Raw genomic sequence first — 27835 nt, 5'->3', positions numbered from 1 at the left:
GTGCGGAATGAACTAGCTTCGTTCACACAAATCAAAGTATTATAGAATCATAGAGTCTGACAGTATAGAGGACGCCATTTGTAATGTAAAAATACATTACGTGTAACTTCTTGATTAGTTTTCCTGGATTCTACTGTCAGGCAAACAAATTTCACTTTCCCTTGCATTTTCCCTTGGCAACCCCTAGTACAGTAACAGTGAATGGCACTGTACGAGATAGAGTTGTTTGGGCAGTAATGCAATTCAGTGTGGTTCAGCTGTCAATTCTGTATATATGAAAGAAAGTAGTCATCCTTAATCTTCTGCGTGAAGCCCTCAGATACACTGAATTAAGGAAAAGGAGGTACTTACCAAGGGACCTGGAGGCCCAGTGGGTCCTGGTCGTCCTGGAAGTCCTGATTGACCCTTAAATTAGATAATTCATAAAATGAATATCTTGTTCTCATAATTTCATTTGGACTGTGGACTAAAAACAATTTTCTGTTGTGTCTGAACATCAAAGATAACCTTAAAAAGCAAAAAGCAGCCATTATCCAGAAAGCTTCCGGGTCTGTGAAGGAAAAGAATCATTGAGTGGGTTATTATTTTGGGAAAACCAGCTTTTCATTCTGCCCATAGTGGAGGGTCTGAGGTCAGACATTATAGGATCTGCCTACCTGCTCCCCCCCGCCATTTGTATAAAAGTTATGATATAGTCGGTTCTGCTATAACGTGGTTGTTCTGTTCTTGTGCAACTCGTGCATTAGAAGAAATCGTCTAATAGCGGCAGCATTTAAACTATTGGGATTGGAATCACATAATAACCAATACACACTTTACAAATTCACACTTTAGAATCAGTGTCCCAAATTCATTAATCGAGTTACAGTAAATTCGCATTAAGGAAACGTGCATTACAGCAGAACGACCTGTATATCGTTTGGGTGCAGTGCAAAGGTATATGCCAATGAGCAATGATTGTGTTCAGTTCTTGAAATGGCATTTCCTAGTGGGGTATTAATAGTAGAGAAGCCTCATAAAAGGGGCGGCTCAGTGGTTAGCACTGCAGCCTCATAGCACCAGGGTCCCAGGTTCGATTCCAGCCTTGGGTGACATCTGTGCGGAGTTTGCACATTCTCCCTCAGCGGAGTTTGCACATTCTCCCTGTGTCTGCGTGGGTTTCGTCCAGATGGTCCGGTTTCCTCCCACAGTCACAAAGATGTGCAGGTTAGGTGAATTGGCCATTTTAAACTGCCCATAGTGTTAGGTGCATTAGTCAGAGGGAAATGGGACTGGGTGGGTTACTCTTTGGAGGGTCGGTGTGGACTTGTTGGGCTAAAGGGCCTGTTTCCAAATTGTAGGGAATCTAATCTGTCTGAAGCTGAAGAGAATGTAAGTGATTAACTGAGCCATGATCTCACTGAATGGTGGTGAAGATTTGATGTGCTGAATGCACTACCTCTGCTCTTTCAGCTTATGACTTTATGGACTTACAAACTTTTGCCTTCCTCCAGATATCTCATGTGCAGCCAGGTCTTCTGGTTAAGTTTTCATATGCCAGAACGTGTCATGCTAACCAAGCACCAGCTGGTCTGCACAACAAAGCAACTCAATGCTGTTCTTTACAGGGACTCCAGGACCACAGTATAAACATGGGTGAGGTGTCAGTTCAAGTTAAATAGTAGTTCAGCTTCAATTACTGTGTGTTCCTACAAATTAACAACTGTAGCAAAATAACAGGAAGAGCTATGCCCAATCTTGCACCATGCTCTGTGATGTTAAATCTCTCATGTTATCAGGCTCATTGCAGATGTCAAACACACCATATGTCAGCACACAGAGTTGAGGAGTGACACTTACTGGAGGTCCTGGGTGACCTGGTGGTCCACGGTTTCCTTTGTCCCCTGGATATAACGGTACAATTTGAGCTGATTCACCCTTTCAAGATAAACATATTGCAGAATTAAACCCCGCTCCTGCTTAACAAACAGCAACTACATACAGTTACGTTAGTTAGCCCTACCCTGCTGAATAACCAGAAGCTGTACTTAATTTCACATCTGGAGGACTGCATTGAGATTTCTGTCTATTTAAGGGAGGACATAATTTCATTAGAAACCATTTATAAAAACTTGATTTCTGAGACGAGGGGGTTATCTTATGAAGAAAACTTGGGTCTGTATCCATTGGAATTTAAGAGGATGAGAAATGAACTTGTGGAAACCTGTAGGATCCAAAGGGGATTTGCGAGGCCTATTTTAAATAGGAGAATGAGGCTACATACCAGTGTTGACGTGGTGGGTTGGCATACAGCATTGGCTCTATTCAGCACTGGTGAAGTACCAGTAATGGCAGGATGTGGTCCTTAGGCTGCATTGGTCTCTCATTGAAAGCCTTCCACCCTGAAATTAATTGTGGTGTGTGTGGGGGGGCTAAAGAATCAGGAGGTGATGGGGTCTCCCTGAAGCATCTGTCTCTGTCATTATACAGAGAATCCACCACCTTCCAGAGTGCCTCTAGGGTAAGCATTAAATTCTGTCCTAAGTGTTAATTTCACCCTCAATTATTTGTGGAAATAATCCTCCTGCTGTCAATCTTTCAATATTCATTCATTGTCTGCTTCAGGGATATTTTCAGCCTCATTGTTGTTGAGTGAATATGACCCTTCATCCCCAAAGGAGACAGTGGGGCCTGCAGATGCTGGAGATCAGAGTTGAGAGAGTCGTGCTGGAAAAGCACAGCAGGTCAGGCAGCATCCAATGAGCAGGTCAGGCAGCATCAAAGGAGCAGGAGAATCGACATTTCCCGAAACGTCAATTCTCCTGCTCCTTTGATGCTGTCTGACCTGCTGCGCTTTTCCAGCAACACATTTTTACGCTCTGATCTCCAGCATCAGTTGTTCCTCATTTTCTCCTAGCATTCGAGGAGCAGGAGAGTCAATGTTTGAGGCATAAGCCTGATGAAAAGCTTATGTCTGAAACATTGATTCTCCTGCTCCTCAGGTGCTGCTGACTGGCTTTGCTTTTCCAGCACCACACTCTCGACTCTGACCCTTCATCCTGTTAGCAATCAGTTCTGGTTTAATGGCCACAAAGAAAGTCACTTATCAAAACCCAGATATTCTGGACATTTCTATTTGGAAAATCAAAATAAAATTCAAAGCATAAGCTTCAGCCAATTAAATTCTCCCTTTAATTACATCACTTGGCAGAACTAACTTCATTTGCAAATGAAAACCCTTCTTCTTAGTGAATGACATACCTTTTGTCCTGGAAGCCCTGAATGTCCCTGAAAATTAAAATTAGGAATGTATAGTTCAGGAATTTTTCAGAAAAGTATTTCAATTTTTGAATAAGATTAAAGCAGATTTACACAGCAGACATAACTATTTAGCCCCTCTTGGAAATATCCATTTTGTTTTCAATGGGTTACAAATAATTGGGAATAACTTTGACTTTATGCCTTTATGTAAAAAGGAGACATTGAAACAGCAGTTTATTACTCATCTCTTCTAGTTTTAATTTTCGAAATGAAATAGTGAGGGATGGTGTGATGTAAATGAGACTGCCAATTTGTGAGAAAAAAGAATTTCCACTGTTATGGCATCTTTCATAACTTCAGGGCATCCTAAAGCACTGAAGTGGCAATGATATACAACCTGGAGTTCCAGGAGTTTGGTCCAGCAACAGTGAAGAATCAGTGATATAATTCCAAGTTAGGGTCTTGAATAGAAATGTGCAGGTGGTGTTTAGAGTCATAGAGATGTACAGCACGGAAACAGATCCTTTGGTCCAACCAGTCTATGCCAACCAGATATCCCAACCCAATCTAGTCCCACTTTCCAGCACCCAGCCCATATCCTTCTAAACCCTTCCTATCCATATATCCATCCAAATGCCTTTTAAATATTGCAATTGTACTAGCCTTCTCTGGCAGCTCATTCCATACACGTACCACCCTCTGCGTGGAAAAGTTGCCCCTTAGGTTTCTTTTATATCTTTTCCCTCTCACCCTAAACCTATGCCCTCTGGTTCTGGACTCCCCCACCCCTGGGAAAAGATTTTGTCTATTTATCCTATCCATGCCTCTTATCATTTTGTAAACCTCTATAAGGTCACCCCTCAGCCTCTGACACTCCAGGGAAAACAGCCCTAGACTGTTCAGCCTCTACCTATAGCTTAAATCCTCCACCCCTGGCAATATCCTTGTAAATCTTTTCTGAACCCTTTCAAGTTTCACAACATCTTTCCAATAGGTAGGAGACCGGAATTGCACGCAATATTCCAACCGTGGTCTAACCAGTGTCCTGTACGCCACTTGTCACTGGCTGCCATGTATTTGCTGTCCTTCTTGGTAATGAAGGTCATTCATTTACAAGGTGCTTCAGAGAGGCCTGGGTGAATTGCTGCAATACATCTTAGAGCAAGCACAGCCAACGGATGTTATCTACCTGGACTTCAAGAAGGCTTTGATAAGGTGCTGAGTAAGGTAAGGGCCCATGGTGTTACAGGCAAGGTGCTAGCATGGATAAAAACTTGGCTGTCTAGCAGAAAGCAGAGAGTGGGGATAAAAGTGTCCTTCTTAGGATGGCAGCCAGTGACAAGTGGTGTTCTGCAAGGCTCAGTGTTGGGACCACAACTTTTCACTTCATACATTAATGATCTAGATGAAGGAATGGAGGGTACTCTGGCTAACTTTGCAGATGATACAAAGAAAGATAGAGGGACAGGTAGCATTGAGGAGGCGGGAGGCTTAAGAAGGATTTGGACAGGTTAGGATAATAGGCAAACAAGTGGCAAATGGAGTATAATATGGGAAAGTGTGAGGTCATGCACTTTGGCAGGAAGAATAGAGTATTGGACTGCTTTCTAAATGGGGAGAAAACAAAAAGACTGAACTGCAAAGAGACTTCGAAATTCTCGTCCAGGGTTCTCACAAGGTAAATGTGCAGGTTGGGTCAATAGTTAGGAAGGCAAGTGCAATGTTGGCATTTATCTTGAGAGGACTTGAATATAAAAGTAGGCATGTTCTTCTGAGGCTCTAGTCAGACCACATTTGGAGTATTGTGCACAATTTTGGGCCCCATATCTCAGGAAGGATATACTGGCCCTGGAGCATATTCAGAGGAGGTTTACGAGATTTATCCCAGGAATGAAAAGCTTGACATATGAGGAACGTTTGAGGACTGTGGGTCCATACTGGATGGAGTTTAGAAGAATGAGGAGGTATCTAATTGAAACACTGAACAGCCTGGACAGAGTGGATGCTGGGAAGATGTTTCCATTGGCAGGAGAGACTAGGACACAAGGGCATAGCCTTAGTGTAAAGCGAAGACCTTTTAGAACGAAGACAAGGGGAAACTTCTACAGCCAGAGAGTGGTGAATCTATGGAATTCATTGCCACAGAAGGCTGTGGAGGCCAGGTCATTGAGTATATTTAAGACTGAGCTAGATAGGTTCTTGAGTATCAAGGGAATTAAGGGTTACATGGAGAAAGTGGGAGAATGGGATTGAGAAACACATCAGCCCATTGAGTGGGCTGAATGGCCTAATTTATGCTCCTATGTCTTGTGGTCTTATCTTGTGTATGGGACACATTGCTGCCATTAAGTGTCAGTGTTGGAGGGAGTAAATGTTGAAAATGTGGGATGGGATGATAATCAAACAGGCTGCTTTGGAGGAACAAATTACAGCAGATGCTGGAATCTGTACTGAAGACAACAAACGCTGGAGATCACGACAGGTCAGATGGCATCCTTGGAGAGATTCGAGAGTGTGGTGCTGGAAAAGCACAGGCAGGTCAGGCAGCATGTGAGGAGCAGGAGAATCGACGTTTCGGGCAAAAGCCCTTCATGGAGAAAGATCAAGCTAACGTTTCAAGTCTAGATAACTCTTCATCAGAATTGAATTAAAGTGTGGAGGAGCAGCACTTATGCTATAGGTTTGGGGTATGGGGTTGGGGGAACTGCTCAGAGTAGTGGGTGTCAGGTGCCAGTGAAAAAAACTATGTTGATAGTTCACATTAAGTGATCCGAATGTGAGAATGGCAGAACACTGGTGTTTCTTTTACCAGAATTGAAAGACTATAAGACCATAAGACATACAAGCAGAAATTAGGCCCTTCAGCCCATCACATCTACTCTACCATTCAATCATGGCTGACAAGTTTCTCAACCCTATTCTCCTGCTTTCTCCCCGTAACCCTTCATTCCTTTAACAATCAAGAACTTATCTATCTCCGTCTTAAATATACTTAATGAGGATAGTTAGTGAGATGGGGGAATCCAGAAGGCTGTAAAGTGTTTGGTCTGAAGGTGAGATGTTGTTCCCTCAGTTTGCGCTGGGATTCACTGGAACACCGCAGCATGCCAAGGACAGACACATGGCCATGTGAGCAGGGCGCTGTGTTAAAATAACTGGCTACAGGAAGGTCAGGGTTCTGCTTGCACATAGACTGGAAGTGTTGTGCAAAATGGTCACCCTGTCTGTATTTGGTGTCTCCAATGTAGAGTAGGCCACATTGGGTATAGCAAATACTGGCTGCTTTGTCCTGGATGGTCTTGAGCTTCTCGAACATTGTTGGAGCTGCACTCATCCAGGCAAGTGAGGAATACTGCATCACACTTGTACCTAGTAGATGATGGACAGGCTGGAGAGTTAGGATGTGAATAACTTGCTCCAGGATTCCTAGTTTCTGACCTGTTCTGTAGCCACTCTATTTATTATAGTGAGTCCAGTTCAGAACTGCTCAATGGTGAGGTGTTCATTGATGGTGATGCTATTGAATGTCAAGTAGAGATTGTTAAACTCTCTCTTGTTGGAGATGGTCATTGCCTAGCATTGGTGCGCTGTGAATGTTTCTTGCTACTTATTAGCTCAAACCAGGTTGGATGAAGACTATTTAGAATAAATAGTCAACACAAAAGCCTGTGGTATTGGTGTAGGTTGAAGTCTTTCAGCTGTGTGAGCAGTTGTCAGCCTATTGCAGTGATTTGTATTTTTGCTATTTTTGAACCACCTTTCACTGTCCCGTACTGTCTGTTGAGAATGTGCCTGGGAAAGGGACCGATATCAGGGTGCTTATAAATTAAATATTAATAATCTTATTGGTTTCAGTAAGCTTTGTAAAGTACATACTTGAAGTCCTGTAAATCCTTCTGAGCCAGGAATTCCTGGAAAACCAGGATCACCCTGTAAAAGAAAGAACTTGCAATTTTTATGTATTCATGTGAAGCACAACATGTATCAAATTAACATTAGATTACAATGGAAATTTCAAGTACTTCCTGATTAACAATGCTTCTCAAGTCTGAACTCAAAACTCACCATTTTTAAAAATAAATTGATGTTTTAAGGCTGGCCTTACCTTTGTGCCATTGCATCCTGGTATGCCCTTAGGACCTTGAGGACCATCCTTTCCAGGGATACCCTAGATAAAAAAAGTTGGAGTTTATTTCAGAAACTTATGAATGAAAGTAAGGTACATGCTGGAACCAACAGAAATTCTGACTCCTTGGTTTGGTCAGCCAGATGACATTACACAATGCAAAAGCATAGGGCATTGGTAACTCAAATGATGTACATAGTGTACAATATGATGTACATAGTGTACAATAATGTAAGCTCTAGTTGCCGCACTCAGTCCTTGTTGCTTTGGGAGCAAAGTCTATTACAGATTGGAGTGGATTACTCTGTCACCTCTATGACTTTAAATAAAGGGAATAAACTTAGTCAGCACCTTGGTCCTGCTGGACATTATGTAAAACTATCCATACCTCAGGAAATTCACATTCAGGTAATGGTTAGAATGGAAAATATAAATATCACTGTACCTCAAGATCTTCTGAGGTTAAGGTGTGTTTGACAGAATATTGCGTGAAGTTTAGCTCTAGGGCCACCATTATTTAATATTTCAAATAGAAAATAATTTTCACTTTCGATGTGAGTTGCTGTAGGTCATCACTTGAAATTTACTGAAACATAAGGCCAATGTAGGTCCAGTAGAATAAATAGGAATGAATAAATATGAGCTCTGATTTTCAGGTAGAAATGTTACAATTTAGGATTTCACCAACTAGTCCAGATCATGGTTGGCATTACACAGCATTCCTGTATCCACCTTAACAAATGTCTGTGGTGCTGTCCATTTCTGAGTCCTGTGGACAGCATGAGATCCTGGAAACTAGAGTCTAGATTAGAGTGATGCTGGAAAAGCACAGCGGGTCAGGCAGCATCCAAGGAGCAGGAAAATTGACATTTCAGGCAAAATCCCTTCATCAGGAATGGAGGCCAGCATGAGATCCTGGCAGCATTGTTTGCTGATACATGCACAGCTCAGACAGGTTGTTTCTTCAAGGGATGTGGCAGAGCAAGATTACTGCAGTGCAGTAGAGCAGGTATTGGATATATTAGAACGTATGAATGTGGATAAATCTCCTGGTCCTGACAAGATATACCCAAGAACACTGCAAGATTCTAGAGAAGAAATTGCGAGGGCCCTGGCTGATATTTTTCCATCATCGTTAGGACCCGGAAGACTGGAGGGTAGTGAATGTTCTGCCCTTATTCAAGAATGGCTGAAAATAAAAACCTGGGAACTATAGACCAGTAAGACTAACATCTGTGGTAGGTCAGTTACTCGAGAAGATTTTGAGGGATAAGATATACATGCATTTGGAAAGATAGGGTTTGATTAGGAATAGTCAGCATGGCTTTGTGAGTAGGAGATCATGCCTCATAAATTTGTTCAAGTTCTTTGATGAAGTGACCAGGAAGGTTGATAAAGGCAGGGGGGTAGATGTAGTTGATATGGATTTCAGTAAGGTCTTTGATAAGGTTCCACAGGGCGAGCTGGCAAATTGGGTACAAAATTGGCCTGATGGTAGGAAGCAGAGGGTATTAGTGGAAAGATGCTTGTCATCTGGAGGCCTGTGACTAGTGGAGTGCTTCAGGGGTCGGTGCTGGGCCCATTACTGTTTGCTATCGATATCAATGATTTGGATGAGAATGTACAAGGCATGATTAGTAAGTTTGCTGATGACACTAAAATAGGCAGTATCGTGGGCAGTGAGGAAGGTTATCAGAACTTGTAGCAAGACCTTGATCAGCTGTGGAAGTGGGCCGAAAAATGGCAGATGGAGTTTAATATGGACAAGTGTGAAGTCTTGCATTTTGGAAAGTCAAACCAAGGTAGGAGTTTTATTGTGAATGGTAGGGCCTTAAGAAGTGTAGTGGGACAAAGGGACCTTGGAGTTCAGGTTCACAGTTCTCTGAGAGTGAGGTCACAGGTAGACAGGGCAGTGAAGGCAGCTTTTGGCACACTGGCCTTCATCAGACAGGACATTGAGTACAGAAACTGGAAAGTTACCTTGCAGTTATACAGGACTTTGGTGAAGCTGCACTTGGAGTATTGTGTTCAGTTTTGCTCACCTTTCTATAAGAAGGATGTTATTACACTGGAAAGAGTGCAGAAGAAATTTACAAGGATATTGCCAGGACTCAAATGGTCTGAGTTATAGAGAGAGGTTGGACAAGCTAGGACTTTTTCTTTACAGTGTATGAGGCTGAAGGGGTGGGGGGGGGGTGGTGAGGGGAACCTTACAGAGGTGTATTAGATCATGAGAGGCATGGACTGGGTCTTTTTCCCAGGGTTGGGGAATCGAGGACTCGAGGGCATCAGTTTAAAGTTAGAGGGGAAAGAATGAAAGGGAACCTGAGGGGCAAGTTTTTACAAGGAGGGTGGTACGCATATGGAATGAACTGCCAGCAGAAGCGGTTGAGGCGGGTACATTAACAACATTTAAAAAGCATTTGGACAAATACGTGAACTGGAATGGTTTAGAAGGATATGGGCCAAGTAGAGGGAAACTGGGTGAGTATGGACAGACATTTTGGTGGCATGGACCAGTTCGGGCCAAAGGGCCTGTCTCCGTGCTATTGGACTCTCTTTGACTTTGATTCTGGGATACAGAATACCAGAGTTAAGGGATCCATGAGTCTGGCATATGAGTGTGTGTACTGGCAAGGGATATTCAGGGAGATTGAATGACTTGTGTATGTATGTGAGACATGTCACATGAGCAAACCCACATGCACAGAATATTCCAGCCATTTCTTGGAAAAGGATAGCAAAAGGAGAAGATTGTTTCTTGTGACGGGTTACTTTTTCAAAAATCTTACTGTTCAACAATTTAGTAATGTAACGAGTGCAACCATTCCTAATACAAAGGCTACTATTTTTAGTTTATTCAATGATCTGAAATGGATAGTGTTGGATAACTCATCACAGTGCATGGCAACAAAAACAGAAGTTGATGGAAAAGCGGGGCAGGTCTGGCAGTAACTGGGAAGAGAAACCAAAGTTAACATTTTGGGTCCAGTGACCCTTCCACAGAATAGTTTTGATTTACAGCATCCGCAGTTCTTTCGGTTTTTACACTTCAATGACAAACCATTTCAAGACATTTTTACTTCATAGGGAGTGACCAACACCATGTCGTCACTCCCCTGTCCACACTCAATCTATTCAGAACATAGAACATTTCAGCGCAGTACAGCCCCTTCGGCCCTCGATGGTTCCACAGGTCAGTGCAACAATCTGAAGCCCACCTCTCCTTCACTATTCCTTTTTCATCCGTATGTTTATCCAATGATCATTTAAATGCCCTTAAAATTGACGCATCTACTAGTGTTGCAGGCAGTGTGTTCCATGCCCCTACTGCTCTCTGAGTACAGAAACTACCTCTGACATCTATCCTGTATCTATCACCCCTCAATTTAAAGCTGTGTCCCCTCATGCTAGCCATTACCATCCAAGAAAAAAGGCTCTCCCTATCGAACCCTCTGATTATCTTATATGTCTCTATTAAGTCACCTCTCAACCTTCTTCTCTCTAACTAAAACAACCTCAAGTCCCTCAGCCTTTCCTCATAAGACCTTCCCTCCATACTAGGTTTCATCCTGGTGAATCTCCTCTGCACCCTTTCCAAAGCTTCCACATCCTTCCTACAATGCGGTGACCAGAACTGTTCGCAATACACCAAGGGCGGCCTCATCATAGTTTTGTACAGCTGCAGCATGACCTTGTGGCTCTGAAACTCAATCCCTCTACCAATAAAAGTTAACACATCGTATGCCTTCTTAACAATTCCTGATGAAGGGCCTTTGCCCAAAACGTCAATTTTCCTGCTCTTCCGAGACTGCCTGACCTGCTGTGCTTTTCCAGCACTACTCTAATCTTGACTGACTTCTTAACAACCCTATCAACCTGGGTGGCAACATTCAGGGGTCTATTTACATGGACACTGAGATCTCTCTGCTCATCTACACTACCAAGAATCTTACCATTAGCCCAGGACTCTTTATTCCTGTTGCTCCCTCCAAAGTGAATCACCTCACACTTTTCCACATTGTTTGTTTTTTATTTCAAAAATATACTTTATTCATAAAATATTTTAATGGTCTGTACAGTTGGAATGCCATACATATGTAAACATTCCATTTCTTTGCATACCGAAAACAGAGTAATCACTCCTATTTACAGGTCTGTACGATTACATTTTTAGCTGAGGCGTCAGCAGAGCCCAAATGACTGCGTGGGCCCCCTGTTCTTCTTTAGGCAGGCAGATGTTACATGGTGGTCTTTCCCCATCTGCCTAGTTTCTGTCTCATCTTCCTGATCCGCTCCTCCCAGGTCTTGGTGCATGCCCCAGCCCCCCCCCGAACCAAATACCCAACACCTTCAGGTGGTCAGTCCTGACGGTGAAAGGGATAGAGGATTGGTCGGCCCAATTCCCGAAGAGTATGACCTTGCTCTTGCCTCGGTTTACCTTGGCCCCTGAGGCCCATTCGAACTGGTCACAGATGCACATGAGTCTGTGCATGGACAGCGGATCCGAGCAGAAAACGGCGACATCATCCATGTACAGGGAGGCCTTAACCTGCAGGCCCCCGCTGCCAGGAATAGTCACCCCTCTCAGGCTCGCATCCTTCCTGATGGATTCGGCAAATGGCTCTATGCAACACACAAACAAGGCGGGTGAGAGGGGGCATCCCAGCCTGACTCCAGATCTTACAGGGAAGCTATCTGATTCCCACCCATTGATTGAGACTGCACTGACAATGTTGGCGTAGAACAGTCTGATCCAATTTCCGATTCCCTCCCCAAAGCCCATTTTGGAGAGAACATCTCTCATATACCTGTGTGATATCCTGTCAAAGGCTTTCTCCTGGTCCAGGCTGATGAGGCAGGTGTCCACCCCCCTGTCCTGCACGTAGGCGATCGTATCCCTGAGGAGTGCAAGACTCTCAGAGATCTTCCTGCCCGGTACAGCACAGGTTTGGTCCGGGTGGATCACCGATCCCAGAGCAGACTTGACCCGGTTGGCGATGACCTTTGACAAGATTTTGTAGTCTATGTTTAACAGTGAGATCAGTCTCCAATTTCTAATTTCCTCCCTCTCCCCCTTCTGCTTGTAGATGAGGCTGATGATGCTGTCTTTTGTGCAACATCAGTGAAAAAGGATTACCTTCCAAGCAAAACTTCTGTTTGAGCAATTAATGCAATTGCTTGCACTGACACAAAGGAAAGATGGTTGTGTTGTTGGAGGTCAGTTATCTCAGCTCCAAGAAACCTCAGCAGGAGTTTCTCAGGGTACTGTCCTGGGTCAAATCAATGACCTTCCCTACATCATAAGGTCAGAAGTCGGGATGATTGTGTAATGCTCAACATCATTTGTGACTCCTCAGATACTGAAGCTGTCCATGCCCAAAGGCATCCAGATCTGGACTATATCAGGCTTGGACTGACAAGTGACAACTAATGTTGGCACCACACAAATGTCAGGTAATGACAATCTCCAACACGAAAGAATATAACCATCACCCTGTGACATTCAATGGCATTGCCATCACTATCAACATCCAAGGATTACACTGACCAGAAATTGAACTGTACAGCTATATAAAAACAGGTGAATAACTCCCCTCCTGACTCTCCAAAGCCTGTCTACCATCTACTTGCTTGGATGAGTGGACCTACAACATTAAGAACCTCACCAGCATCCAGGCCAAAGGAGCCATTTAGTGGCACTCTGTCCCACTCCCTTGAACACACGCTACATAATGATAGCGGCATGTACCATCTACTAGATGCATTGCAGCAACTCACCAAGGCTTCAAACAACACCTTCGAAACTCACAACCACCTCCATCCAGAAAGAAAAGGGAAGCAAATATATGGGAGCACCACCTCCTGCAAATTCCCCTCCAAGCCACTCACCATCCTGAATCGGAAATATATCACTGTGACCAGTGTCACCAGCTCAAGATTCTGGAATTCCCTCCTAATGGCATTGTGCGTCTACCTACTGCGAAAGTGCAAGAAGGCAGCTCACTACCACCTTCTCAAGGGGCAACTAGGGATGGGCAATAAATGCTGGATTAGCCAGTAACATCCACATCCTGTCACTGAAATAAAAGATAAATATAAGTTGCTGTTATTCATAAATATGAATGGGAACACCAGTCCATAATGCTTTCCTATCCTGTGATCCTTTTTAAAAGCTTTAGCGTGTATTAATTTTATAGTTTGGTCATTTCCACAGTGTATATCTTGTGATGGAAGGAAGTCTAGCATTAGAGGAAAGTCCAGGGTGCTGTGTAATTTGTCATTTTTGTTTACTCACTGGCACAGCAGGGTTTCCTGGATGGCCTGTGAAACCTGTGGGTCCCTAGGGAAATGAAAAGAATAGAAAGTATTAATTATACCGCTACCAAATGGATCATAATTTGCAGATATTTTCTAACCAATTTGTTCAGAGATGTAATGACCCAACTCTAGTGCAGTTGGGACCTAAACCCAGGCCTCCTGGTCCAGAGATTGGGGAACTACCACTGTACCACAAGAGCCTTAAAGAAGACCAATGCATCAATATCTGTTGCAATGTTTCTGCCCAATTTCTGCTAAGCCACAAGAAGAGGAGATGATGCCTCGTGGTATTATTGTTAAACTGTTAATCCAGAGAAAGTGAGGACTGCAGATACTGGTGATCAGAGTCCAGAGTGTGGTGCTGGAAAAGCACAGCTGGTCAGGCAGCATCTAAGGAGCGGGAGAGTCGACCTTTCGGGCATACGCCCTTCATCAGGAACAAGGCTTGTGGACTGAGGGGGTAGAGAGCTAAATGGGAGGGGGGTGGGGCTGGGGTGTAAAGTAGCTGAGAGTGTGATTGGTAGATGGAGGTGGGGGTAAAGTTGAAAGGTCAGAGAGGAGAGTGGAGCGGTTAGATGGGAAGGAAGATGGACAGATCATGAGGATGGTGCTGAGCTGGAAGGTTGGAACTGGGATAAGGTGGGGGGGGAGGGGAAATGAGGAAACTGGTGAAATCCACATTGAACCCATGTGGTGGGAGGTTCCCGAGGTGGAAGATGAGGTGTTCTTCCTCCTGGTGTCGGGTAGTTAGGGCGTGGCAAAGGAGGAGGCCGAAGACCTGCAGAGTGGGAGGAGGAGTTGAAGTATTCGGCTATGGGGCGGTGGGCTTGGCTGGTGTGGGTGTCCTGGAAATGTTCTCAGAAGAGCTATGTGAGTAGGCGTCCAGTCTCCCCAGTGTAGAGGAGCCCACATCGGGAGCAACGGATACAGTAAATGACATGTGTGGAAGTGCAGGTGAAACTTTGATGAATGTGGAAGGCTCCTTTGGGGCCTTGGACGGAGGTGAGGGGGGAGGTGTGGGCACAGGTTTAGCAATTCCTGCGGTGGCAGGGTAAGGTGCCAGGAGGGGATGGTGGGTTGTTGGGAGGGCATGGACCTGACAAGGGAGTGGTGGAGGAAATGGTCTCTCTGAAATGCAGATAGTGGTGGGGAGGGAAATGTATCTCTGGTCGTGGGGTCCATTTATAGGTGGCTAAAATGGCAGAGGATGATGCGATGCATATGGAGGCTGTTGGAGTGGAAGATGAGGGCTGGGGGTTTTCTGTCCTTGTTGTGGTTAGAAGGGTGGGGTTCAAGGGTGGAGGTGCAGGCAGTGGATGAGATGTGCTGGAGGGCATCATTGACCATGTGGGAGGGGCAATTGTGGTTTTCAAAGAAGGAGGCCATCTGGGGTGTTCTGTGATGGAACTGGTCCTCCTGGGAGGAGATGTGGCTGAGGTGGAGGAATTGGGAATACAGGATAGCATTTTTACAGGAGGTAGGGTGGGAGGAGGTGTAGTCAGGTAGCTGTGGGAGTCAGTGGGTTTGTAGAAGTTGTCCGTGTTGAGTCAGTCACCGTTGATGGAGATGGAGAGGTCCAAGGAGAGAAGGGAGGTTTAGATTAGATTCCCTACAGTATGGGAACAGGCCGTTCAACCCAACCAGTCCACACCGACCCTCCAAAGAGTAACCCACCCAGATCCATTTCCCTCTGACTAATTGACCTAATACTATGGGGCAATTTAGCATGGCTAATTCATCTGACCTACACTTCTTTGGATTGTGGAAGGAAACCGGAGCACCTGGAGGAAACCCACACAGACACAGGGAGAATGTGTAAACTCCATACAGTCACCCAAGGCTGGAATCGAACCTGGGACCCTGGTGCTGTGAGGCAGCAATGCTAACCACTAAGCCACCCTCTGAGATGGTCCAGGTGAATTTAAGGTCGGGGGGGGGAATCTGTTGGTGAAGTTGATGAACCATGTTCGACCTCCTCATGGGAGCACGAGGTGGCGCTGATGCAGTCATCAATATAGCGGAGGAAGAGGTGGGGAGTGGTGCCGGTGTAACTATGGAAGATGGACTGTTCTACATAGCCAACAAAGAGGCAGGCATAGATGGGGCCCATGTGGGTGCCTATGGCTACACCTTGTGTCTGGAGGAAGTGGGAGGATTCAAAGGAGAAATTAATCCAGAGATCTAAGTACGTTCTGAGGGCCTGAAATTAATCCAGAGATCGGGAAGGATGTGGAAGCATTGGAAAAGGTGCAGAGGAGATTTACCAGGATGTTGCCTGGTCTGGAAGGAAGGTCTTATGAGGAAAGGCTGAGAGACTTCGGTCTGTTCTCATTGGAAAGAAAAAGACCAAGAGGGGATTTAATAGAGACATACAAAATGATCAGAGGATTAGACAGGGTAGATGGTGAAAGTCTTTTTCCCAGGATGATGACATCAGCTTGTACGAGGGGGCATAACTACAAATTGAGGGGTGATAGATTTAAGACAGATATCAGAGGCAGGTTCTTTACGCAGAGAGTGGTAAGGGTGTGGAATGCCCTACCCGCTAATGTAGTAGACTCAGCCACATTAGGGAAATTTACACAATCCTTAAATAAGCACATGGATGATTTTGGGATAGTGTAGGGGGACGAGCTGAGAATAGTTCATAGGTCAGCGCAACATCGAGGGCCGAAGGGCCTGTTCTACGCTGTATTGTTCTATGTTCTATGTTTTATGTTCTATGTTTTATGTTCTATGATCTAAGTATGTTCTGAGGGCCTGAAATTAAATCCTGCCATGGCCGATGTTGGTATTTGAATTCAATAAAAATCTGGAATTAAGAATCGAATGATGAGCATGTGACTATTGTTATTGTTGGGAAAAACCCATCTGGTTCACTAATGCCCTTTGGGGAAGGAATCTGCCATCCTCACCAGGTCTGGCCTAGATGTGACTCCAGACCCACAACAATGTACTGACTCTTAACTGCCCTCTGGGTAGTTAGGGATGGGTAATAAATGCTGTCCTTGCCAACGACACCCATATCCTGTGAGTACTCAAACTGTGGACCCCTGCAACACATGCTCTTGAACAATTGATGATGCCTTTTGGAAATGGATGATTTTAAATCTATTGCATGGTCTTCCTTCTACTCTTTTAAAGGGTAAAAAAGAGGAGCTGTTTGGAAGCAGTTGTTACTTCTCTATTTGCTATTCTGTCTGATAAATATAAAAACACTCACCCTCAAACCCTTCATGCCTGGATGCCCTGGAAATCCAGGATTTCCCTGTTAACATCAAAATGAGGAAAAATGATGTCACATAGTCAGAGAATAAAATCTAGAATTACAATCTTCATTCAACAAGCATTTAAGAACATTTTGTTCTTCATTACGTTCTTTTGAACTCTTTTACTGTAATTAATAATAGATGCCAACTGAATTCTTCCAACACTTTTAGAGCCCACGTTTTCTGCTCAGATCATGTATCTGATCAAACCCTTCAAATATAAAATTTCATTTCAATAGTAACTCTGTTTTACATTTGAAAGACACATTTTTAAATTTTCTTTACTTTGGGATTTTTGACCACTTTTTCACACAAATAAATGTGAAAACAAAAACCTTTAATTGTTGCGTTTTCGAGTATTGCACTTCACATCAGTGAAAAGATGCTTGATATTTGAGATGATATTGCACTGGCTAAAACACTGTTTCCCCATTGATGGTAAATAATATGCACCCATTACTTTATCTTGAGAATTTATCAGACATTCCACTTTCAGTGTGCGATTTATGCAAGATAATTGAATTAAAATAACTGTGATTGTAATTTGTTTGGCATGTTGTGTTTGTGCCCTGAACTCACCAAGTTCTCTGTTCAGGAAAATTGGGGAAAAAACACGTGATAAACTTGAGTATCTGATTCAAAGTTATGTAGTATTACAGTATTGTTCACATCTCAGGTCACACCATTATGTAATTAACTATATAGTATGCGTCTATTTCTATAAAAGTTAAATGCTCAGGTAGATCACTGATGTGACCAATGCCATTGATACTGAAAAGGTTTTTCCAGAAGTTATGATTTGGAGATGCCGGTGTTGGACTGGGGTGTACAAAGTTAAAAATCACACAACACCAGGTTATAGTCCAACAGGTTTAATTGGAAGCACTAGCTTTCGGAGCGCTGCTCCTTCATCAGGTGGTTGTGGAGTATAAGATCGTAAGCCACAGAATTTATAGCAAAAGTTGACACTGTGATGCAACTGAAATTATACTAGATTAGATTAGATTCCCTACAGTATGGAAACAGGTCATCAACTGAATTGGTAGATTGAAAAAAATCTGGATCGAAAAATACGTGAAACCAACATGCCCATACTAAATGATGAGAGGCTTAATAAACAATCCAAGTCTTTTTCAATATATAATTTCAGTTACATCACATTGTAAACTTTTGCGATAAATCCTGTGGCTTATGACTTTATTCACCACAACCACCTGATGAAGGAGCAGTGCTCCGAAAGCTAGTGCTTCCAAATAAACTTGTTGCAGTTTAATGTGGATAAATGTATGGTTATCCACTTTGGTGGCAAGAACAGGAAGGCAGATTACTACCTAAATGGAACCAATTTAGGTAAAGGGGCAGTACAGAGAGATCTGGGTGTTCTTGTACACCGGTCAATGAAGGCAAGCATGCAGGTACAGCAGGTAGTGAAGAAGGCTAATAGCATGCCGGCCTTCATAACAAGAGGAATTGAGTATAGAAGCAAATAGGTTCTTCTGCAGCTGTACAGGGCCCTGGTGAGACCACACCTGGAGTACTGTGTACAGTTCTGGTCTCCAAATTTGAGGAAAGACATTCTGGCTATTGAGGGAGTGCAGTGTAGGTTCACGAGGTCAATTCCTGGAATGGCGGGATTACCTTACACTGAAAGACTGAAGCGACTGGGTTTGTATACCCTTGAGTTTAGAAGACTGAGAGGGGATCTGATTGAGACATATGAGATTATGAAAGGATTGGACACTCTGGCAGCAGGAAACATGTTTGCGCTGATGGGTGAGTGCCGAACCAGAGGACACAGCTTAAAAATACGCGATAGATCATTTAGGACAGAGATGAGGAGAAACTTCTTCACCCAGAGAGTGGTGGCTGTGTGGAATACTCTGCCCCAGAGGGCAGTGGAGGCCCAGTCTCTGGATTCATTTAAGAAAGAGTTGAATAGAGCTCTCAAAGATAGTGGAATCAAGGGTTATGGAGATAAGGCAGGAAGAGGATACTGATTAGGAATGGTCAGCCATGATCATATTGAATGGTGGTGCAGGCTCGAAGGGCTGAATGGCCTACTCCTGCACTTATTGTCTATTGTCTATTGGACTAGAACCTGGTGTTGTGTGGTTTTTAACTTTGACAGCAGTTGGTTCTGTTACTTTCAAAGTTCTCATCCAAACTAACCTGTATCTCCAGTGCTATAGCACAATTTATGGTATTTTAGAATGATAGAGGCACTGTGACCAGGACCTCTGGTTTCTGCTCTTCAACTCTGGTAAGAGTGCATCTCATCAGGGTTTGGTGATGTTCTCAATGTGAGTGTTGTTGGTTCTTTGTGCTTTGGCAAATACCCCGATTGCAAGCACAAAGATGGTAATGAATATTTATTTAAGTTAATCCTTTGATTTCCCCACTTATCTGCAGATTTTCTCTATTTTGGAAATGACATTCAGTCTATTGCCTCCTTCCAAACGGTTTTTGCTTTCATTCATAAGGAAACACAAAGAAGGCAATATTCCTTGATGGCACAAAAATCTCCAGATTTAGCTTGCAGCATCTTGTCCTTTGTAACTACCAAGTATTAAACAACACCTATTTTTCTAATCAACCTTTTCAAAGGTGCTATTATATACCTCCAAACCCAGGTCTCCCAGTCCACAGATAGGGACACTACTACTGTGTCACAAGAGCCCTATTCAGCAGCACCTATCAATAGCAGCTTAATGGGTAGCTGTGAGCAACTTCCTGTTTCTTTCTCAGGTACAGGAAGTTTATTATCAAATGCTTGAGATCGAGCTCATATACCTGATCAAAGTCCTGTTGTTTCAGTACTGTCCATGGAAGGTGTTAAATGATGTCCATAACCAACAGAAAACCACTATAGCCCATGTAGTTTATAGATAAAACTTGTCCTATCCACAAGGCTGGAATCATTTCTGTTTCTATAAAGACAATTAAAGTTCATTTCCACCACTCTGTTGCCTGTTCAGTTTGGAGATAAGCTGGATTCCCCAAAACACAGTCATCATTGATGAGAATTTGCATGAGTAACAGGACTTCACTGAACTATCTTGATAATTTCGTGTAAAAAAAAAATAAAACACATAAAGATAGTGGAAGCATTACAAAAAAAATTACATTGGGTTCCATATCTAAAAAGAATGTACGAGCCTTAGAGGGTCAAAAGAAGGTTTCACAAGAATGATCTCAGGGATGAAGGGTTGGTCATACGAGGGGTGGTTGAGGCCTATGAGTCTGTACTCGATGGAATTTAGAAGGATGAGGTGGGATCTGATTGAAACTTACAGAATAATGGGAGGGTGCTGAATCTGTGGAACTCTTTGCTGCAGAAGGCTGTTGAGGCGAAGTCATTAAGTTTATTTAAGACAGAGATAGATAAGTCCTTCTTTGGTTAGGGGATCAAAGGGTATGGGGCAAAGGCAAGAGAATGAGGTTAAGAAACATATCAGGCATGATCAAGTCTCAATGGGCTGAGTTGCCTATTTCTCTTCCTGTATCTTATGGTCTTACTGTAAAATGTGGTATAGAGAATGCGGGCCTAGTTTCTATCTCCCTCTACAAGCATACCATACATGTATTTTAAAAATTATTTAATTAGCATTGATCATTACTTTGAATGAGGCAGCCAAACACTTAATGACAGGGTAATTGTTGTAGTATTCTCCGTTATGACAAGCTCTGTTATTGTAACTCCTTGTCTTTAACTAGTCTTTTTGGAGCTGACTTACCTTAGGACCTTCCGGACCTCGAGGACCCTCCGTACCTGGAAATCCTGGAATTCCAGGTGGACCCTGTGCACCAGGGAAACCTCTTTCGCCCTGCCATGACATGGAAAAGGATTTTGAAGTCAATCTTGTGGAAGTACTTTAGAAGTTAACAGAATTAATACCAAAAAATCCTTTCACAATATGATATATATCTTAGTTTGCTGAGCAAGATTTTAAAAAAATCTCTTTATGTCATTAAGACATATTTTTGGTTCCCCTGTTCTTGGGAAAGACAGCACATACCTTGCACAGTAGCAGCATGAAGTGGCTTTCCTACCTATTGGTCAAATTATATTCAACCAGCCCACACTCACAAAGCATAAAAGTAATACCTACTGTTAGATGTGATTCCAACATTAGCAAGTACTTGCTGAACAATCCTTAGGATGCTGATAGTTACACTAATAATCAATTTAAGATAATCATTTAAATATATAATGTGACGCTCTTTGCTTGTTAGAAACTGCATGCATTCATTCGCAGGAACCCATTCTCTGCAAACAAAGGGAAATTGTTCAAGTCTTGTGACTTTTTAAAAATTACCCAGAAGCCATGTACAGTCCACCCCTTCTCCATTAGTTTCCCCATGGTAATGTACTAGCCAAGCAGAGCTCACTTGCATTCTTGCATTTGTCTAGATTGGTGCAAGACAAAAGCTTCAGCTATGCTTTTCTTTTCGTCAGTAATCAAGTTCTATAATAACAACCAAACGTTGATGACATTTTCAAAAATAAAACCCAAGTTGCAACTCAATTTTGAAAAAAAATACCTGTTAATTAATTTTAAGCAATTTATAGTCACTGGGTTGTTCAGAACTTGAGTATCGAGAAAATAGAGACATCTTGTTGAAATTTCTTGTTTTGCACTCATCAAGACATTCAATAGAATTGTAAGGCAAACAGAATTTTATACTGTATGATAAGAGAATGGTGGCAAATTGACTCAGATTGGTAGCAGCATTGTGATAGAAAATACCCAGTTAAAGGATCACTGTCAGTTTACTATCAAGCTTAAGCTGTCAAGTTTAAAGTGGACAAGTTGATTCTCTTTGGTCAAGGCATTGCTCCGAGGAATGAACCAGAGAATGGTTGTTGCTTATTTTGTTAAGTTGAAACAGGCATAGACTCATAAAGTTGTACAACATGGAAACAGACCCTTTGGTCCAACTCGTCCATGCTGACCAGACATCCTAAATTAAGCTTGTCTCATTTGCTAGCATTTGGCCCATATCCCTCCTAACCTTCCTATTCATAGGCCCATCCAGATGCCTTTTAAATGTTGCAATTGTACCAGCCTCCACCACTTCCTCTGGCAGCTCATTCCATACACGCGCCACCCTCTGTGTGAAAAAGTTGCCCCTTAGGTCCCTTTTAAATCTTTCTCCGCTCACCCTAAACCTATGCCCTCTAGTTTTGGCCTCCCCGACCCCAGGGAAAATATTTGTCTATTTACCCTATCCATGCCCCTCATAATTTTATAAACCTCTATAATGTCACCCCTCAGCCTCTGATACTGTAGGGAAAACAGTACCAGTCTGTTCAGCCTCTCCCTATATTTCAAACCCTCCAATCCTGGCAACATCCTTGTAGATATTTTCTGAACCCTTTCAAGTTTCACAATGTCCTTCCTATAGCAGGAAGACCAAAATTGCATGCATTATCCCAAAAGTGGCCTAACCAATGTCCTGTACACCTGCAACATGACCTTCCAAATCCTGTACTCAATACTCTGACCAATAAAGGAAAGCATACCAAACGCCTTCTTCACTATCCTATCTACCTGCGGCTCCAATTTCAAGGAGCTACGAACCTGCACTCCAAAGTACGTATGTTCAGCAACACTCCCGAAGAGCTTACCATTAAGTGTATAAGTGCTGCCCTGAATTGCCTTTCCAAAATGCAGCATCTCACATTTATCTAAACTAAATCCCATCTGCCATTCCTTGGCCCCTTGACCCATCTGATCAAGATCCCATTGTACTGAGGTAACCTTCTCAGCTCCATCTCCAATTTTAGTGTCATCTGCAAACTTACTAACCATACCTTCTATGTTCACATCCAAACCATTTTTATAAATGATGAAAAACAGAGGAACCAGCACCGATCCTTGTGGCACACCACTGGTTACAGACTTCCAGTCTGGAAAGCAACCCTGCATCATGACTTTCTGTCTTCCACCTTCAAGCCAGTTCTGAACCTAACTGGCTCATTCTCCCTATATTCCATGTGACCTAATGGAAGCATGGAAACAGACCCTTCGGTCCAACCCGTCCATGCTGACCAGATATCCCAACCTAATCTAGCCCCAGCTGCCAGCACCCGGCCCATATCCCTCCAAACCCTTCCTATTCATATACCCATCCAAATGCCACTTAAATGTTGCAATTGTACCAGCCTCCACCACATCCTCTGGCAGCTCATTCCATACACGTACCACCCTCTGTGTGAAAAAGTTGCCCCTTAGGTCTGTTTTATATCTTTCCCCTCTCACCCTAACCTATGCCCTCTAGTTCTGGACTCCCCTACTCCAAGGAAAAGACTTTGTCTATTTACCTTATCCATGCCCCTCATAATTTTGTAGACGTCTATAAGGTCACCCTTCAGCCTCCGATGCTCCAGGGAAAACAGGGCCAGCCTGTTCAGCCTCTCCCTATAGCTCAAATCCTTGTAAATCTTTTCTGAACCCTTTCAAGTTTCACAACATCTTTCCGATAGGAAGGAGACCAGAATTGCACACAATATTCCAACAGTGGCCTAACCAATGTCCTGTGCAGCCGCAACATGACCTCCCAACTCCTGTACTCAATACTCTGACCAATAAAGGAAAGCATACCAAACATCATCTTCACTATCCTATCTACCTGCGACTCCACTGTCAAGGAGCTATGAACCTGCACTCCAAGGTCTCTTTGTTCAGCAACACTCCCCAGGACCTTACCATTAAGTGTATAAGTCCTGCTAAGATTTGCTTTCCCAAAATGCAGCTCCTCGCATTTTTCTAAATTAAACTTCATCTACCACTTCTCAGCCCATTGGCTCATCAGGTCCAGATCCTGTTGTAATCTGAGGTAACCCTCTTCGCTGTCCACTACACCTCCAATGTTGGTGTCATCTCCAAACTTACTAACTGTACCTCTTATGCTCACATCCAAATCATTTATGTAAAAGACAAAAAGTAGAGGACCCAGCACCGATCCTTGTGGCACTCCACTGGTCACAGGCCTCCAGTCTGAAAAACAACCCTCCACCACCACTCTCTGTCTTCTACCTTTGAGCCAGTTTTGTATCCAAATGGCTAGTTCTCCCTGTATTCCATGAGATCTAACCTTGCTAATCAGTCTGCCATGGGGAACCTTGTTGAACCCCTTACTGAAGTCCATATAGATCACATCTACTGCTCTGCCCTCATCAATCTTCTTTGTTACTTCTTCAATAAAACTCAATCAAGTTTGTAAGGCATAATTTCCCACGCATAAAGCCATGTTGACTATCTCGAATCAGTCCTTGCCTTTCCAAATACATGTACATCCTGTCCCTCAGGATTCCCTCCAACAATTTGCCTACCACTGAGGTCAGGCTCACTGGTCTATAGGTCCCTGGCTTGTCTTTACCACCCTCCTTAAACAGTGGCACCATTTTTGCCAACCTCCAGTCTTCCGGCACCTCACCTGTGACTATCGATGATTCAAATATCTCAGTAAGAGCCCCAGCAATCACTTCTCTAGCTTCCCACAGAGTTCTCGGGTACACCTGATCAGGTCCTGGGGATTTATCCACCTTTAACTGTTTCAAGACATCCAGCACTTCCTCCTCTGTAATATGGACATTTTGCAAGATGTCCCCATCTATTTCCCTACAGTCTATATCTTCCATATCCTTTTCCACAGTAAATACTGATGCAAAATACTCATTTAGTATCTCCCCCATTTTCTGTGGCTCCACACAAAGGCCGCCTTGCTGATCTTTGAGGGGCCCTATTCTCTCCCTAGTTGCCCTTTTGTCATTAACGTATTTGTAACAACCCTTTGGATTCTCCTTAATTCTGTTTGCCAAAGCTATCTCATGTCCCCGTTTTGCCCCCCTGATTTCCCTCTTAAGTATACTCCAACTTCCTTTATACTCTTATTGCCCTCCACCGATCTCAGGCTCCCCAGTCAATAGTTCCCTGGCTTTTTCTTTACCACATTTCTTAAATAGTCACACTTCACCTGTGGCTATTGATGATACAAATATCTCATCATATGTGTGTGATCTTTCTGTTTGCAAGGCCTGTGTATCAACATATGCAGCTTCTAGTACGTGTAAGTGCACCACACATCAATGCACAAATGGTAATTTTGAATTGGTTGTTGGCATAAATCATGGTACATTCAGGATTATTTGGCAAATGTTGTCCAATCATAGAATTACATCTAATGTTGGATACTGTTTTGAGTGTAGCTTGCATTGTACGAGTTTCAGGTATTATTAAGTCCCATGGTAAAACTTACAAAACGATTCAAAGAAAGAGGATGAAGATTATTTTTTGTAAATCTTACTTCAACATAAATCAGAATCTATGCGAATTAACAGGAAACTATACTTCAGATAAAAAGACCAATTTCACTTGAAATGGTTCATACAATGAAAATGTCTTTCACAACTGTAAGAACCTGTATCAATTCCTGGATAATTGTTGCACATATTCAGTTTTAAAATTCACTAACTTGCCCTCTGGATGTAAGATTTCCCACCTTACCACTGAATTACTTGAACCCTTGAATCAATGTTGGAGACAGTAAGGAGTGTGGATGCTGGAAACCAGAGTCAGTAGGTGTGGAGCTGGAGAAGCACAGCAGGCCAGACAGCATCCGAGGGGCAGGAAGGTCTATGTTTGGGGCTGAGACCCTTCATCAGGGCTTGAGAGGGGGAAGGGAGCTCAGAAATAAATACAGAGAAGGGGGTGGGGCTGGGGAAGGGTAGGTGGCGTGGTGATTGTGATTTGTTCATGGAGAGGGGTGGAGTGGATGGGTGAATAGGAAGGTGGGCAGGTAGGTCAAGTCAGGGAGGCAGAAGGAGAGAAAGGGCGGGGGTGGGGAGATTTTGAAACTGGTGACTTTCCTGCTCCTCTGATGCTGACTGACCTGCTGTGCTTCTCTAGTTCCATATTTTTGACTCTGGCTTCCAGCATCTGCAGTCCTTACTGTCTCCAAAATGCTGAACAAGCTAGAGGAACAATATCTTATATTTCTCCTCGGGAGCTTACAGCCCAATGGCCTCAATATAGAGTTCACCAACTTCAAAACGTCCCCACCCCCTGCCTCATCCCATGTGCCCCCCACTCTCCTTCCACCTCCCTACTTGACCTACCTGTCCACCTTCCTATTCATCTATTTGCTCCAGGTCTCCCCACAAACCAATCACAATTACCCCCTCCCTGCATCCACCCATCACCAAGGTGGTAAAAACAATAACTGCAGATGCTGGAAACCAGATTCTGGATTAGTGGTGCTGGAAGAGCACAGCAGTTCAGGCAGCATCCAACGAGCAGCGAAATTGAAGTTTCGGGCAAAAGCCCTTCATCAGGAATAAAGGCAGTGAGCCTGAAGCATGGAGAGATAAGCTAGAGGAGGGTGGGGGTGAGGAGAGAGTAGCATAGAGTACAATAGGTGAGTGGGGAAGGGGATGAAGGTGATAGGTCAGGGAGGGGAGGGTGGAGTGGATAGGTGGAAAAGGAGCTAGGCAGGTCGGACAAGTCCGGACAAGTCAAGGAGACAGTGCTGAGCTGGAAGTTTGAAACTAGGATGAGGTGGGGAAAGGGGAAATGAGGAAGCTGTTGAAGTCCACATTGATGCCCTGGGGTTGAAGTGTTCCGAGGCGGAAGATGAGGCGTTCTTCCTCCAGGCGTCTGGTGGTGAGGGAGCGGCGGTGAAGGAGGCCCAGGACCTCCATGTCCTCGGCAGAGTGGGAGGGGGAGTTGAAATGTTGGGCCACGGGGCGGTTTGGTTGATTGGTGCGGGTGTCTCGGAGATGTTCCCTAAAGCGCTCTGCTAGGAGGCGCCCAGTCTCTCCAATGTAGAGGAGACCACATCGGGAGCAATGGATACAATAAATGATATTAGTGGATGTGCAGGTAAAACTTTGATGGATGTGGAAGGCTCCTTTAGGGCCTTGGATAGAGGTGAGGGAGGAGGTGTGGGCACAGGTTTTACAGTTCCTGAGGTGGCAGGGGAAAGTGCCAGAATGGGAGGGTGGGTCGTAGGGGGGTGTGGACCTGACCAGGTAGTCACGGAGGGAACGGTCTTTGCGGAAGGCGGAAAGGGGTGGGGAGGGAAATATATCCCTGGTGGTGGGGTCTTTTTGGAGGTGGCGGAAATGTCGGCAGATGATTTGGTTTATGCGAAGGTTTGTAGGGTGGAAGGTGAGCACCAGGGGCGTTCTGTCCTTGTTACGGTTGGAGGGGTGGGGTCTGAGGGCGGAGGTGCAGGATGTGGACGAGATGCGTTAGAGGGCATCTTTAACCACGTGGGAAGGGAAATTGCGGTCTCTAAAGAAGGAAGCTATCTGGTGTGTTCTATGGTGGAACTGGTCCTCCTGGGAGCAGATACGGTGGAGGCGGAGGAATTGGGAATACGGGATGGCATTTTTGCAAGAGATAGGGTGGGAGGAGGTGTAATCCAGGTAGCTGTGGGAGTCGGTGGGTTTGTAAAAAATGTCAGTGTCAAGTCGGTCGTCACTAATGGAGATGGAGAGGTCCAGGAAGGGGAGGGAGGTGTCAGAGATGGTCTAGGTAAATTTAAGGTCGGGGTGGAATGTGTTGGTGAAGTTGATGAATTGCTCAACCTCCTCGTGGGAGCACGAGGTGGCACCAATGCAGTCATCAATGTGGTGGAGGAAGAGGTGGGGCGTGGTGCCGGTGTAATTACGGAAGATGGACTGTTCTACGTAGCCAACAAAGAGACAGGCATAGCTGGGCCCATACGTGTGCCCATGGCGATCCCTTTGGTCTGGAGGAAGTGGGAGGATTCTCCTTTGAAAGAGAATCACCTATCACCTTCATCCCCTCCCCCACTCACCCATTGTACTCTATGCTACTCTCTCCCCACCCCCACCCTCCTCTAGCTTATC

General features: G+C 44.0%; 1 protein-coding gene across 1 annotated transcript in view; it reads right to left on the bottom strand.

Annotated features, from left to right (window-relative positions):
- LOC140478663 (uncharacterized) overlaps positions 1–27835 on the bottom strand; it is a 298481-nt gene that overhangs the window by 191941 nt on the left and 78705 nt on the right. The window contains exons 3-10 of the mRNA XM_072571895.1: positions 20691–20780; positions 16911–16955; positions 13665–13709; positions 7346–7408; positions 7117–7170; positions 3241–3267; positions 1840–1917; positions 352–405 (exon numbers count right to left, since the gene is read on the bottom strand). Of these exons, the coding sequence (XP_072427996.1) occupies positions 352–405; positions 1840–1917; positions 3241–3267; positions 7117–7170; positions 7346–7408; positions 13665–13709; positions 16911–16955; positions 20691–20780 (456 nt within the window). The remainder of the gene's footprint in view (positions 1–351; positions 406–1839; positions 1918–3240; positions 3268–7116; positions 7171–7345; positions 7409–13664; positions 13710–16910; positions 16956–20690; positions 20781–27835) is intronic.

This window comes from Chiloscyllium punctatum, chromosome 6 (genome assembly GCF_047496795.1).
Source record: "Chiloscyllium punctatum isolate Juve2018m chromosome 6, sChiPun1.3, whole genome shotgun sequence".
NCBI lineage: Eukaryota > Metazoa > Chordata > Chondrichthyes > Orectolobiformes > Hemiscylliidae > Chiloscyllium > Chiloscyllium punctatum.
The sequence above is the reverse complement of the archived record's forward strand: the minus strand, read 5'-3'. Positions and strand labels throughout refer to the sequence as shown.